This window comes from Pinus tabuliformis, chromosome 5_2, assembly GCF_031772625.1.
Source record: "Pinus tabuliformis cultivar Carrire ecotype Pingquan chromosome 5_2, CPIR1, whole genome shotgun sequence".
Lineage (NCBI taxonomy): Eukaryota > Viridiplantae > Streptophyta > Pinopsida > Pinales > Pinaceae > Pinus > Pinus tabuliformis.
Window position 1 is genome coordinate 904,831,819 of NC_142306.1, and position 13,868 is coordinate 904,845,686.

At 37.1% G+C, this 13,868-nt stretch overlaps 1 protein-coding gene across 1 annotated transcript; it reads right to left on the reverse strand.

Annotated features, from left to right (window-relative positions):
* Positions 1-327: 327 nt before the first annotated feature.
* Positions 328-1,275, reverse strand: LOC149162239 (uncharacterized). Its single transcript, XM_089435129.1, has one exon. The coding sequence runs from the start codon at positions 1,273-1,275 to the stop codon at positions 328-330; it is 948 nt and encodes a 315-aa protein (XP_089291255.1).
* Between the last annotated feature and the right edge of the window lie 12,593 nt (positions 1,276-13,868).

Below are 13,868 nucleotides of genomic sequence, written 5' to 3' on the forward strand. Positions count from 1 at the left end.
CTCCTGAGGCGTTACTGGGCGAAGAAGGAGTTCATTGTGTTCTTCCTTGACGATTCTGGGCACGTTGCTGGTGATTTTTTCGATTGCGATTCTCCTGTCTCCTTCGGGCTCCTGTAGGATCTGATTGAAGTGATTGTGTAGTTCGGCTTCTATCTCCTCATGCTTTTCTAGCTTTTCGCCTCCTTGCTTCTGGATGAAAGGGATATTATTGTGCATTCTTCTCTGTATTGTGGTTCTATGGAAGAATTTCGTGTTGCGTTCTCCTTCCCTCAGCCATTTTATTCGGGATTTTTGCTTCCAATACACCTCCTCCTGCTTCTGCCTTTCCTAGATCTGACTATGGAGGCGCCTTTCCTGTTCTAGGGTCCCTTCCGTGTGCCCTTCTGTGATTATTTTCTGATGGAGGTCTGTTAGTTCTATGCTGAGAGACTGTTGAGCTTTGAAAATGTCTCCAAAGGTTTCTCTATTCCATCTCTTTAGGTGGCCTTTAAGGTACTTGAGTTTCTGCTGAAATTGATACATCATGGATCCCTCTGGAGGAATGAAGGAGGTCCAAATGGATTTTACGAAGTCTTTGAACTCAGGGTGCATGAGCCAAAAACCTTCAAAGCGGAAGGGTCTTCGCATTTGATCCCCAGGTCGTTGCCATTGTAGAGCTATTGGCCAGTGGTTCGAGCCCACATGCTGGAGAATAGCTGCTGAGAAGTCTCCTCCCAAGTGAATCGCGTTGTCTGAGATGAGGATGCGATCGAGTTTGGAGGTGATATGATGCTTTCCCACTCTGCGGTTGCTCCAGGTGAACGTACCATTGCAGAACGACATATCTATGAGGGAGGCATTTTGTATGAAGTTCTTGAAGTGGGTGGTTTCTTGCTCCAGTTTATTTCTCCCACCTTTCTTTTCCTCTAGCTTCGTAATCATTTTGAAGTCGCCCCCAATAATCCATAGAGGGAACCTTCTGTTGTTGTTCAGTGCCTCTATGGTGTTGAGAAGTGCTATTTTGCTCCCAGTGTCCTGTGGGAAGTACACATTTGAGAGGTTGCCATGAACATTCGTGCCCAGAATATGGAAAGCCGCCTGTATTAGATGGTGGGTGGCATTGAAATCTGAGAGTTCTATTGCTTGTTCATTCCATGCTATAGCTAACCCCCCGGATGCTCCAGAAGCGTCTACTGCCACTGAGCGGCAACCTGGCCATGCCTTCTTGAGGATACCATCTATGGTGTTGCTGTTACATTTTGTTTCCTGGAGGAAGCAGATTTGTGGCTTCTCCATTCTAAACATGTTTTTCAACATTCTTCGTTTCCCTGGGCTGTTGAGCCCTCTTAAATTCCAAGAGACTAACTTCATTGATCACTATTTACAGTGGGTTTGTAATACTTTTTTAGTTTCGCATACCTTCCAGAGTCTAGCAGGAGCCTCCCGAGCTCAATGGTTCTCTGCAGATCTGTTTTTCTTCCTCTCTTCTTAGATTCTTTTGGTGGTTGGCCTCCATCCCATAGGCTTCTGGGTTGGATCCCTAATTGTTGCTGCTGAAAAGCTCTTGAGATGACTACCTCCAGCGTGTTGAGTTGGGATTCAGAGATGTTGTCATAAGCTTTTGTTTTGCATGCTAACTCCAGCTCTTGAATGTTCAGGCCTTGCAAGTCAATGCTCTCAGGTTCTTCCTCCATAGGTTTCACCTGATTACCTTCTTCCTCGTAAGGTTGAGTGCTTGAGGGCGGATCCATCGGGCTTCCCATTTCCATTTCCTGATCCTTCTCGGCCAAAACTTTCTTAGCTCCCCCAGGAAAATCTGGGGTGGTTTCCGGGGTCCTTCGGGAGGGGGAGGATGGCGGTGGTGGAGGGGGTGCAGAGGAAGATGGCTGGGAGGGGCGGGGCTCCAAAGTCGTGGGCACATCCTCTGAGGAGTTAGCTAGGATTTCAAAGCTATTCTTAGAAGCTTGACCGCTGGTGTTATTCTGCTGGGCCTTTTGCCCACTGGTGGCCTTCTTGTGCGCGCGCCTCCTAGTGGGGGATTTGATGAACCCGTCTTGAGTGGATGTGGCTGAGGGATTCTGAGACGCTACTGTGGCATTCAGAGGACAATCCCTGAATAAGTGACCAACAGCATGGCATCTCCTGCAACGGAAGGGCACATGCTCATAGTCCAGGGGCTGGATCCATTCTTCATCCCAGTGGGAGAGCGTTATCGATTCTTGTAGTGCTTCATTCAGCCTTATGAAAACACATATGCGGGCGTATGAGATGAATCTGCGTGTTTTGGTTTCTTTAGCCATTCTGATGTATTCTCCCACTCCATTTCCAATCTTCCTAAGGGTTTCCTCGTCCCAGTATTCGTCGGGAAGCCCATACATTCGAATCCGAACTAGTGCCCAGGTTAGGTCCTCCTTGTCCGGGTTGAATCTGGGTATCCAATCTCGCATGTACAGACCTGCTGCATTGAAGAAATGAGGCCTTGTTCCCAGTACTCTGAGTTTGTCTTCAACACAATAGAAGATAACTGTGAAGAAACCCTTCGGTCCTAATTGCAACAAAACATCCCCTTTTGGTTTCCACTTGGCAACAATCCATCCATATAGGGCTCTTTCCGTAGGTCAGAAGCCTATGAACTTCCCTATGATGGCGTGTTCTTTCATGAACTTGATTCTAGCATTTATCAGGTGTCCTGGTAATTCTATTCTTGGCCTTTCAGCAGCTGCTAGTTTGCAGGTTGCTGAAGTGACCTTTGGCGATTCCTCCTTGTTTTTTTTCCCCTTGTCCTGAGAGCCACTGGCTTGGCCATGAGGATCTCCTGACTTCTTATTCTCTTGCTGTGGCGTACTTCCTTTATTCAAAATCTCCCTGTTGATCGAGCCAAACAGGAAATCATTGTCCGGATCGTGCTGCATTGGGGAGGGCCCTGACGCCCCCCCCTGCGGCGGCTCCATGGTGTCTGACTAGCACGGTTCTGGTTCTCTTTTCGCCCAGAGATCCGATTTGGTGTGGGTGCAGGTCCTGCGTTCGACAGTCTGCGCCGTCACGGGTTGCAGAAAAACCCTAATCGCTTCTTGCAGAGCAGAGTCGTTCCGATCAAGTGCTCTCCCAATTAGTTTTTTAGTTGAGAAACAGTTGGGAAATAGTTGGGCCATGGGCACTAGGAGGTATTCAATAGGTAAAACCCGTGAACTCCGCCCATAGCTAAGGAAATTTAATTTTCTTTAGTGTTTTAACACATATACGTGGGTTGGGTATTGACTAACCCACATGTACACACTTTTATCACAGGGCAAAGTGGCGTACAGGTATTAAAAAAATGTTTTTAGAATATTTGGACCAAGTCTGGAAGGAGGGGTTGCCATAGGCCATAAACCAAGCATCAAAAATACCAAGGGTGATATTTAGAGCTATAACAACTATTAGGGATCCGAGGGCAAGCATTCCCTAGAAGAAACGGGGGTATGAGTGGGTGGAGGGCCAAAAGTTTGTTCTCGGGGGGACTCTTTGTAGGCATCTAAACTCTACCTTAGCCATCCCGAATCGAGGTAGACTGAAGGGGCAGGCCAAAATCTTAAAGGAAAGAGGGAGGCATCGGGGCATCTCAACTCTAGTGGGTCTGCATTAGCTGATGAAATAGAGCTTAACCCTTGCAATTCTTACTGTGGTCACCCTAGACCTTGTCTGCCAACATCCCAGAGTGGAGTTGGACCACAGATTGGAACCCAGTTAGCTGACCCTAAGGGGGGAATTGAGTAGAGGAGGGAAGTCATTCCCTTGTTGTTGCACGAAGCAAGGATCAAGGAAATATGAGAAGGTAATGGGGGGAAACTAGGTTGTCAAAAGAAAATTTGAAGTTGTTATTCTGTAAAAATGAATAACAAGGAAAGGCAGAAGGCAATGAACGAAATATGGATTGATTATAATGTCTGCACTTATGTTAACATTATAGGTTTATTTAAGTCCTCCACCATTCTGACTCCGACGCTTCGACAGTAGGAGTAGGCAAGAAAGAGTGAGCGGTGGGGGCTGAAATTATTGCAGAAGGAAAATATGGTGAAAGAAGAGGTGAGGCAGGGAAGAAAAGGAGGTCGGTGGGTTGACAAACAGGCAAAAAAGAAAATGAAGGCTCTGGTGGCTTCGGCGAGTAAAACCTAGTGAAAAAGGGGAAGGAAAATGGGCGAGAAAAACATGCAGAATCTAATGCATTCATACCATGCAGGTACTCCAGCACAGGTAAAACAGTAATAGAAACTTGGGAGGAAAATTTAAATGATAAGGTGGAAAATGATTCATTTCCAATGGAAGGCTGGGAGCCACTGCTTATTGACTTGGGACATACTAGAGGCTTTCAAACACAATTCAAACAGACCATCCAATAGTATTGGGTCATGAAGATCTTGCTGGCTAGGGCAATGACGATGTACAAGGAAAGAGAAGAACCAATGCAAACTTGTTAGGAGGAGCCAAGTCTGAAGGACATCCAAAAGGAGATTCAGTCAGTACAGGTACAACAATATCATCATAACCTCTAGTTTGGGCGAATTGAAAAGCAAATTCAAACCTTGTTGTAGAATGAAGTGCTTCAGTCGAGTGCCAAGGACTCAACTCCTATTCAGTCATCTGATGACTGATGTAAAGTAGTAGAAAGTAAATTTTGTTTTTATGATGAATAGCATTTACTTTATGAGTCAAAGGATTAAGTATATAGCAGATACAATAGCAAACTTAGCATGGATGATTATGATAAAACTGTTTAGATTTTGGATGGCTTATGATGTTGATCGATGACCAACAAACATGGTTTCCCTCGGACAGGTTGAGGCCACTTGACATATTTTTTTTACGTGCCTATAGATAATTAATAGAAAAAAGAAGTACTACCAAGCTTACACAAAAAAGGAAGATATTATAGATTGAAAAATGTCATTTTCAAGCTTATGTTATTACCATTGCTCTATTCTAAGTATTATACAGCAAATAACTTTTGACACATTACTCAAATTGAAACTAGACCAAAAGTAGTTGATAGAATGATTCATCGGTTTTAATTTAATATTGTATGATATATTTATGAGTAATATTAAACGATCTACAAAATCTATAATCTTCCACACAATTTTAATGTCAAAACCCTTGTAGAAATGGAAAGGCCATAATAAAGGTAATCTTTCATTTTTTTGTGAAACCACAACACAGCCTATTCAAAAGAAGATGTGCAAAAATTCATGGATATATTTTGTATAACACTTTCCATAAATATTGAATATTTTAATGAGATAGATTGAGCATGGTTAGGCCTAGAATATGCTTATGAAGATTGGTTTGGAGATATCTTCTAGTTGAGAGAAGGTGACTGCTTTCATTTTATTTTTTATGTTTGCACTCCCATCTATGATGAATGTGCATGCTAAGGGTATTTTGAAGAGGTAAGTATGCAATTTTTAGCTTCACTTCCAAGGATATCTTTCTCTCCTTAATGAATCTCAACTATGCATTATGATGAACCTCATTTTGAAGGGGGGTTACATGAGGATACAATCATCAAAATTGTTGAAACACAAATTTTCCAATATGAGCCCCTTCTTATGGAGCATGTCAAGGACATACATTATTATACATTCATATTAGTAGAAGATCACTATGAAGATCAATGCAATGATTATGGCATTTAAGATTGCAAAATCCCATTGAATAGTTCTCAATAATTACTATTGTCATTCTCTATCATGACTTTAAGGAAACAAGAACCAAGAAATGAATAAGGGAAATGACATCAAATTAGTGGGCAATGACTCTATCTCATTGATATGGCTACAAGAGAACCACATTAGCTACCAATTGTAGTTTCATCTCCTTATTCCTTATGCTTTGAGATTCAATCATTTTAGGAAGGAAGGACTTGTTGTTCCCTAACACAACCAATGATAAAAATACTTATAGATGTAACACATGTTATTATTGCATTTGTTAATCATTGGGTTCCATAGGTTAACATTGAAACAACATGACAATCAAGGTAATTTTTGCAAAATTACACATATTCTTATGCAAACATTAAATAAGTGATTAGTAATAGAATCAAATCTAGATTTGGGGACGAAGCTTATTTAAGGGGGTGGACATGTTATGTACAAAAGCGATGTAATATTGTTTCAAACTCCACTCTAGTTGTAGGAACCCAGTGATCCAAAAATTTAGGGCTTTGATAAATTTAGAACTGTAATCAAAATTTCTCCAATACAAGTTGATTCATAATTAGAAAAAAACCTGGAAGGATGTAATTCCACCATGCATGGGCCTTGGATCATGGTAAAACTCTATTCTTGCATGATATTTTTGTCTATATTCTTATCAAAATCATGCCTAAAAAGAGGGTTCATTTGCTATTAGATTATATTACTCTATTGTTTACATATATACAAGATGATTTGATAATGAGATATTTTATTTGTAACTCATTAACTTTTCATTGCTAAGATACTTGATATTATTATCGAGTTATCACTAAGTTATTGTCTAGGTTTTAGTTCTATGCATTAATGACTCAAAATTATGGTAGTGGGGAGGTGTTATTATGAGAGTAGTATTAAAAGGGATCTCACCTACTCACTTGTATTCAATCAATTCTACTACTAATAAAAAATTATTACTCATTTGAGTATCATTACATGGAGATGTCTTCCTTCACACTTTAGGATGTACAGGTCCAATCCAACCTTTTGATGTGTTGTTTTTCCTAATCCTTTGTTTCTTTCTCTTGTTTATTTTAATTTTGTACTTATCTTTTTCCAAGAAAAATATGTGATTTATACTCAAAGAGAGAATGGAAATTATTTTTTTAGAGTGTTACATCACTTTGAAAACAAAATATAGGTCGAGCAAAACTAGGTCCCTTCAACTCAAAATAAATTTTCCCTTGATGTTAAAGATGCTATATATCTTCAAGCAAGGCCATTATCAATATTTTGACAATTTTGAATGCTACTTCATTTAATTACATCATAAAAAGTACAAATTACAAAATAACTATATCCCATTACATTAAGGAGTCATTCTAATAGATCATGTGTATTAAGGCTTTAAAAAGCCCTTCATTTTCTAGGAAATAATGGAAATGGAAGCATAATATTAATTTTTTCAAACATGATCAAAGGCATAGTAGGTACTCCATCTCTAGATTCCTCTATAGCCATGGATCCCTTTACTAATTATTGTCCTTCTTTTAATAATTTATCCACTTCCTCGTTCAATTCCCTAAAGATATGCGTAAGGTAAATTATTTCAAATTTGTCTTTATCTCATGTAAAATATCACTAGTTCAAAGTAAGATACTATGTAATTGAGTACTTACCTTCATCTTTTTTATGACAAGGGAGCAGTTTCCAAATATCTAAATATGTTTGGCACTCCTTTCTATTACACACTTAAGAAATAATCTCAAATCCATAAGCTTTGAATAGTTATTTGAACCTTCCCTAAGGCTCGATTTAAACTTGAGATAATGAAAATCATATAAATATATAAGTCCTTCAAAATCACTAAGATTTAGTGGACCCTACTTGGCTCCCTTAAAATCCCCTAGCTTGAATTTTGTTTATTGTCAACTCTCCAAATTTTAAGGAACATTTTGCTTGATAAACATTTTAATTGAAAACCATAGATATGAATTAAGAGAACATGGAAGGTGGGAATGTGCCTATCTTGAAAGGAATTGTTTGAGAATTTTTGGCTAGCCACATTTTGCAAATGGTTAGGCTTGGGAAAGTGCTAAAGCCTTTCAATTCTTCTTTTATTATACCACTACTTGAAACTTTGCTCCACTATCTCACCACTCCATGCATTTGAAATATTAATGATCTTCTCTAAAACTTTCCAAATGTGTTGAGCATAAACAAATCTTATTAGAAAGTGTGATATATTTTCTACCTCCATTCTACATAACATGTATATCTCTAGACCCTTTATACTCCTCTTCTACATGAATTCCCATGAAAATGCCTTATTTATCATTACTATCGATAGAAATAATCATTTATTTTATAGAGCTTTTAATTTCTAGACTTACCTCCAACACCAAATTTGGTTCTGAAGGTTTATAACAAAAATATTCCTATATCCATTATGACCAATATCTTCACCCCTATTCTTGTTTTTTTCCCATGCAGGAGTATCCACTTCATCCATTAACATAATATTCCCTCTTTTAATAATTTTTATATAAGAAATCCATAGGAAAAGATACAATATGGAAATTAGTTTCTTGCTTCCTTTACTCCTTCAAAATTACATCCCTTGTAAATCCTTGGGCATTTCCCCTCATTCCTAGGATGATACCCAATGTAAAACAAGTTGGATAAGTTATTTTACAGTCACACAACATGGAAATTGATTGATTCCCACATACACAGAGGCATCCAATATGGGGAATCAACCTTGAGACATCTTTCTTATTATTCAAGTTCCTCAACCACTCAAGCTAGCCCAACATGCTAAGGCTTTTGCTTATTGATTTTTAATTTTTTCCATTCTGGAGTATTGGGATGATTTAGAATTTGATGATATTTTATTAATTCCAAAATGAGTTCATGATGAAGGTTACAATCATAATCCAAAAGCATATTTAGATTTAGAGTGGAAGAAATTTCCTTAGGCATGGAATAGAATATCCCTCAGTTTTTGTTCCAACTTTTGCGAGCATCCATAGTCTTGATGGGGCCACAAAAACATCGCAAACCTTTCTCTATTGTTACCTGGGTGTCCATAACTTTAATAAGGTTGTTTACATAATCACACTTTAGCTTAAATTCCTTTCATTAGGCTTATCCTTTTATATATTTATTAGGAATTTATGGGCAAGGGGAATATGTCGCCCTTGATATGTGAATGTATTCCTTTAGTACGTTTTTTTGTAAATCAAACCAAGGCACATGAATAGTCAAGTAATTAGTTACTTAGAAAACTTTTGTCTTTCATAAATTGTGATTTCCCTTTGACTTCTATGATCAACATTTAAGCATATTTTTACTCAAGATCATAATGAACAACAAGTTATATCGAATATTTTTGGGGAAAAGACGTTGGATTATAAGAAAGAAAACTAAAGCATTAAATCCACAAACTTATCTAAGAAAACATGAAATTTAGAAAACATGAAACAAACTAGAAAATAAATTGAAGGATAAAAATAAAATACTAAATGAAATCCATGGATAAAAGAAAAAGATTCGAAGAAAATATCAAATAAAACGCTATTTTATGAAGGAAATGAAATTATAATATGCACATGATGTTCCACCTTGACGGTAAGCTAATTAAAATACTACTTCAAGAATTGGTCATGTCTTGGAAGAAAGAACTCAATTATGTCTTGAAGTTCTATGGCCAATATTTTCTATGACTCGATATGGTTCGAGCCACAACTATTGGAAATTGCATGCTTCCCTTTTGGTTCGTTAACATTAAAACCCCATGAGGACAATATCACTAACATGGAACTCCTTTTAATTTTATGTATTGTTTTAAAAACAATGCTTGACAATATTATTATGGCCACTGAACAATTTAAGATTTTCTTTGTCAAATATTCCTCCAATTTAAATAGAGTATTTATTCTAATTTGGATGAGTGGGGAACCATGCTTTCTTACTAGCCATGAGAGATGTGAAGAAAGAAAGAAAAATATTAGAAGGCAATCTTATTTCTTCTTTGACACAAACTACAAAATAAGGGGAAGTCCCTAGTGTAATGTTGAGTGTAAATTGATATGCCCATACTATACTGAAGGGTTCATTATGCAATTGTGGTGGTAATCAAACACAATTGAGATATTCTTTATAATATTGATCAAGCTATTAATTGTGAACTACAACACAATTTCATTAGGGATAGTAGTTAGACAAGTACCACAAAATAATTCCCTTCTCTATAACAAACTTAGTGATATCTAAATATTGTAAATACAACACACTGTCATATACTAACATAATGAATTAATGATGGAGGTTACAATCATAATCCCAAGCCCTATTTAGATTTATAGTATATAAAATTTCCACAAGCACAACATAAATATCCTTCAGTTTTTGCTTCACTTCTCGTCCACATCCATAGTCGTTATGGAGTCACCAAAATATCTCAAACCTTTCTCTATTGCTATTTAGGTGTCGATAGATCTAATAAGTTGTATACATCACCCTACTCTAGCTTTACTTCCGTTCATTTCCTTCTTATTTTATATATTTCTTGGGAATTCATAGGTGAGGGAAAGAAGTTTCCCTTGATATGATCATTTAGTGTTTCTAAATGGATTCCTTCGGTAAACTTTCTTGTTAATCAAGCCAAGAAGTGTAAATAGTCAAGGGGTTAGTTACGTAGAAAGTTATAGGCCTTCCATTGGTGATGATTGTCATTTAATGTCTATGATCAATAGTTAATCACATTTTTACTTAACATCATAATCAACAAAAATCTATGTGTTGATGGCCAAAAATGACCTCATCAACATATAGGGGGGACCACCCAGTGAGAACCCCAACTAAGCCCTTATCCATTTGATTTGGCGGTTCCAATGGTTATACTAGGTCTAATTATCCCCTCTCTCTCCCTATTGACTTGTGGTATTTCTAATTAATAATCAACAAAAAGAGAGAAATCAAACTTACCTTCTTGTTGCATGCTTGCAAGAAAACAATTCTCAAGCTAAATTGAGGGCTCAGCCAAGCCACACCTAAGATTTTCCTCTGGAAGAGAGGAATTCTAAGAATGCATTGATTAATATAAATCCAAATTAACTCTAAAATGCAAGTGATAGAAAATAAATCTATCTCGATAAGTAAGATGTAGATCTTATCCCAATCGAGAACAAGGAAATTAAATGATTGGGGATTTAACATGTTTCGTTTATGATGAATATCTAGCTAATGAAATAGTTATAATAGTTGATATTGTGATTACAAAACATGTGTTAGGTCCCTATAATACTAGTGATTCCCCCATTACTATTGTCATTGTAGCCCTTATTGTTATTGTTGTGCCCCTATTGTCCCCATATTGTTATTATTGTGTCCCACAGAAGCCCACTATTATTATTGTTGTGTCGGCTTTGATTATATTATGACCCCTTAGACTCCTATATATAGAAAGGAGGTTTTATCATTTGTATCATCCAAGAATTGTTCATTTGTGTAATGTAAAGGAGGTTGTCCCCTCAAAGAAGTTGAATTATAAGGCATTTATCTTTCCTTTCTATCTTTTTGTGAGATGGTTTCATAACATTTGGTATCAGAGCTTTGGATTCTAGGGTTTCGATGTTTCAAACAAGTCATCGTGGAATTTTCACTATAACTTTTTTTCTGCGATGTTTTAGAAGGTAAAAAAAAACCCATTTTAGCGGAAATCGTTTTGAACCTCACGTCTAAATTGTAGGTCTTGTCTCGCTATATTTTAGGAGATGTGATCTGAGGAAATTAGGGTTTTTGTAGACTCCTGAATTACATTCCAAACAGGCGACCTTGGGAAAATCATCATAACTTTCGCTCTGAGCATTATATTGAAATTTCAAAAGAATTTACAAAAATAGGATGGACTGTAGTTTTCAATGTATCCTTTTTAGATCCAAACTTCGAAACAGTGACATGTGGCACGTCTTACAAGAACGCTCTACTAAAAAATTATATAATCAGGTCATCTTGGGAGATTGCGCATAACTCTTTCTTGGAGAATCAAATTTTGATTAGACAAGTGGCATTGGAAAGAGGACATAGAGGGTTATCATAGGAAGTAATTTCAGACCTTGGAGATAAGCAATTACAAAGATACAACATATTCACTATTGAGCTTCTACAAAGTGAAAAAAGGTGTGCAGTCTTTTTAAAATTTTGCATAAGTTTGGGTTGAAAAATTAGGTTGAAGTTCAAAGGGCATAGTGAAGCATAATTATCATTAATTGATGCCCTGAAGAAAAAAAATGAAAACACCTAGTAAGAAACCTGAAATCTCTAGCATGACTCATGAAGAAGAGGAAGAAATGCAACATGATATATCAAAATTACGAGACCAAGTGCAACAAATTTCACTCTCACAAAGGGTAACCGAAGCTAAGATAAATGGCATGGAAGCTAATATGAATGGAATGCAAGTTAATATGAATGGTGTGGAAGCTAAGATGGATGACATGGAAGCTAAGATGAATGGCACAGACACTAAGATGAAAGATTTTAGGATAGATTTGAATAAGTTGCTACAAGAAATGCTTACTAATGGCGAAAGGGTAGTAAATGAAACTCATGATGAGAAAAAAAATATGTTAATCACGATTTCATAGACTCTATTGTTGGATTAAAGACCCACCATGTTCGAAAGATTGATATGAGGAAGTTTGATGGCAAGGATACCGTAACATGGATACTACAGATGGAGCAATATTTCGCTCTCCATAATGTGCAAAACACACAAAAGGTATGCATTGCAACTTTATATTCGGAACCAAATCAGTTTGTATGGTATTGATGGCTTTGATCTCGTAAAAAAATTGTCACTTGGGCAATTTTTACGAAAGAAATCATAGCACATTATGAGGATAGAAAAAGCAACACTTTTTGTAGCCAATTGATAAACCTCAAACAAAAGGATTCAATGATGGAGCACATTGAGGACTTCCAAAAAATGAATATAAGGGTAAAACATATTCCAAAGGAGCATAGGATTGATGTGTTCATAAGGACTTTAAAGGATAACATCCAATATGAGGTTCACCTTTGGGAACTTGACTCATTGGAGAAGGCATTCAGGTTGGAAAGAAAAATGGAAAGCAAAATTATAGTAACAAGGAAGCCTACCACTCACAACTATAAGGATGGAAGTGTTGTTTCCCCTAGCCTTCCACAACCTACTAGGTTGACACCCCAGCAATTGGAAGAAGAAAGAGAAAAAGGGCTTTGTTATAGTTGTGATAGAAAATATAATAAAGTTCATAAGTGTGTTGAGAAGAAATTATTTTACATAAATTATTAAGAGGAGGAAGAAAAGGAACAAGAAACATCAAAAGAAGAGGATATACACCAGGAAAAAACCCTATAGAAAGAAGAAATGAATCCAACTATATCTTGTAATGCATTGGCTGGAATTACCACTCCTCAAACTATCAAGATAGAAGGACATATCAAGAAGAAAAGGGTAATAATGTTGATTGATTTGGGTAGTAACCATAATTTTATTCATTGTAAGATAGCCAAAGAATTGAATTGCTTCCTATATCCAGCACCAGAGTGTCATGTGATGGTTGCAAGCAGACGAACCATAAATTTCTCTGGAGAGTGCCATAATATCAAGCTATCCATGGGAGAATATGTATTAAATATCCCAATTCTTTCCATTCCAATCGATGGTGTTGATGTTGTACTAGGAGTCCAATGGCTACAATCCTTGGGTACAATAGCTTTTAATTTTCATGAAATTTTCTTTGGAAGGAATGGAAGTTTAAATAAGAGGTATCACAAGGAAACTAGGAAAGATAATCAGCTCTAATGGAATGACAAATCTTCTAAAGAAAGAAAAACGAGGTGTAATTGCACAATTATGTTCGCTAGAGGTTCCCAAATCAAAATCATCTATTTCTCCAGATCTCCAAAAAGTCTTGGACAATCATTCCAAGGTATTTGAGACTCCCAAAGGTCTCCCACTTATTCGTGATCATGATCATGCTATTCATTTGATTCCAGGAACTACTCCTTCTGTTATGATTCCAAGAAACTCTCCTGGGTTGTAGCTCAGAGATGCCTGGTAACATATAAATTCAACTATTGTTGCAAGTTTAATGGAAGGACTGATGGTTTGGTTCAAGCCAGATAACCACTTATACTTTGTTTCACTCCAGACATGCATGAACACCC

Coding starts and splice junctions, on each gene's coding strand:
- LOC149162239 (XM_089435129.1), bottom strand. CDS start 1,275: ATGGAGAAGCCACAAATCTGCTTCCTCCAGGAAACAAAATGTAACAGC.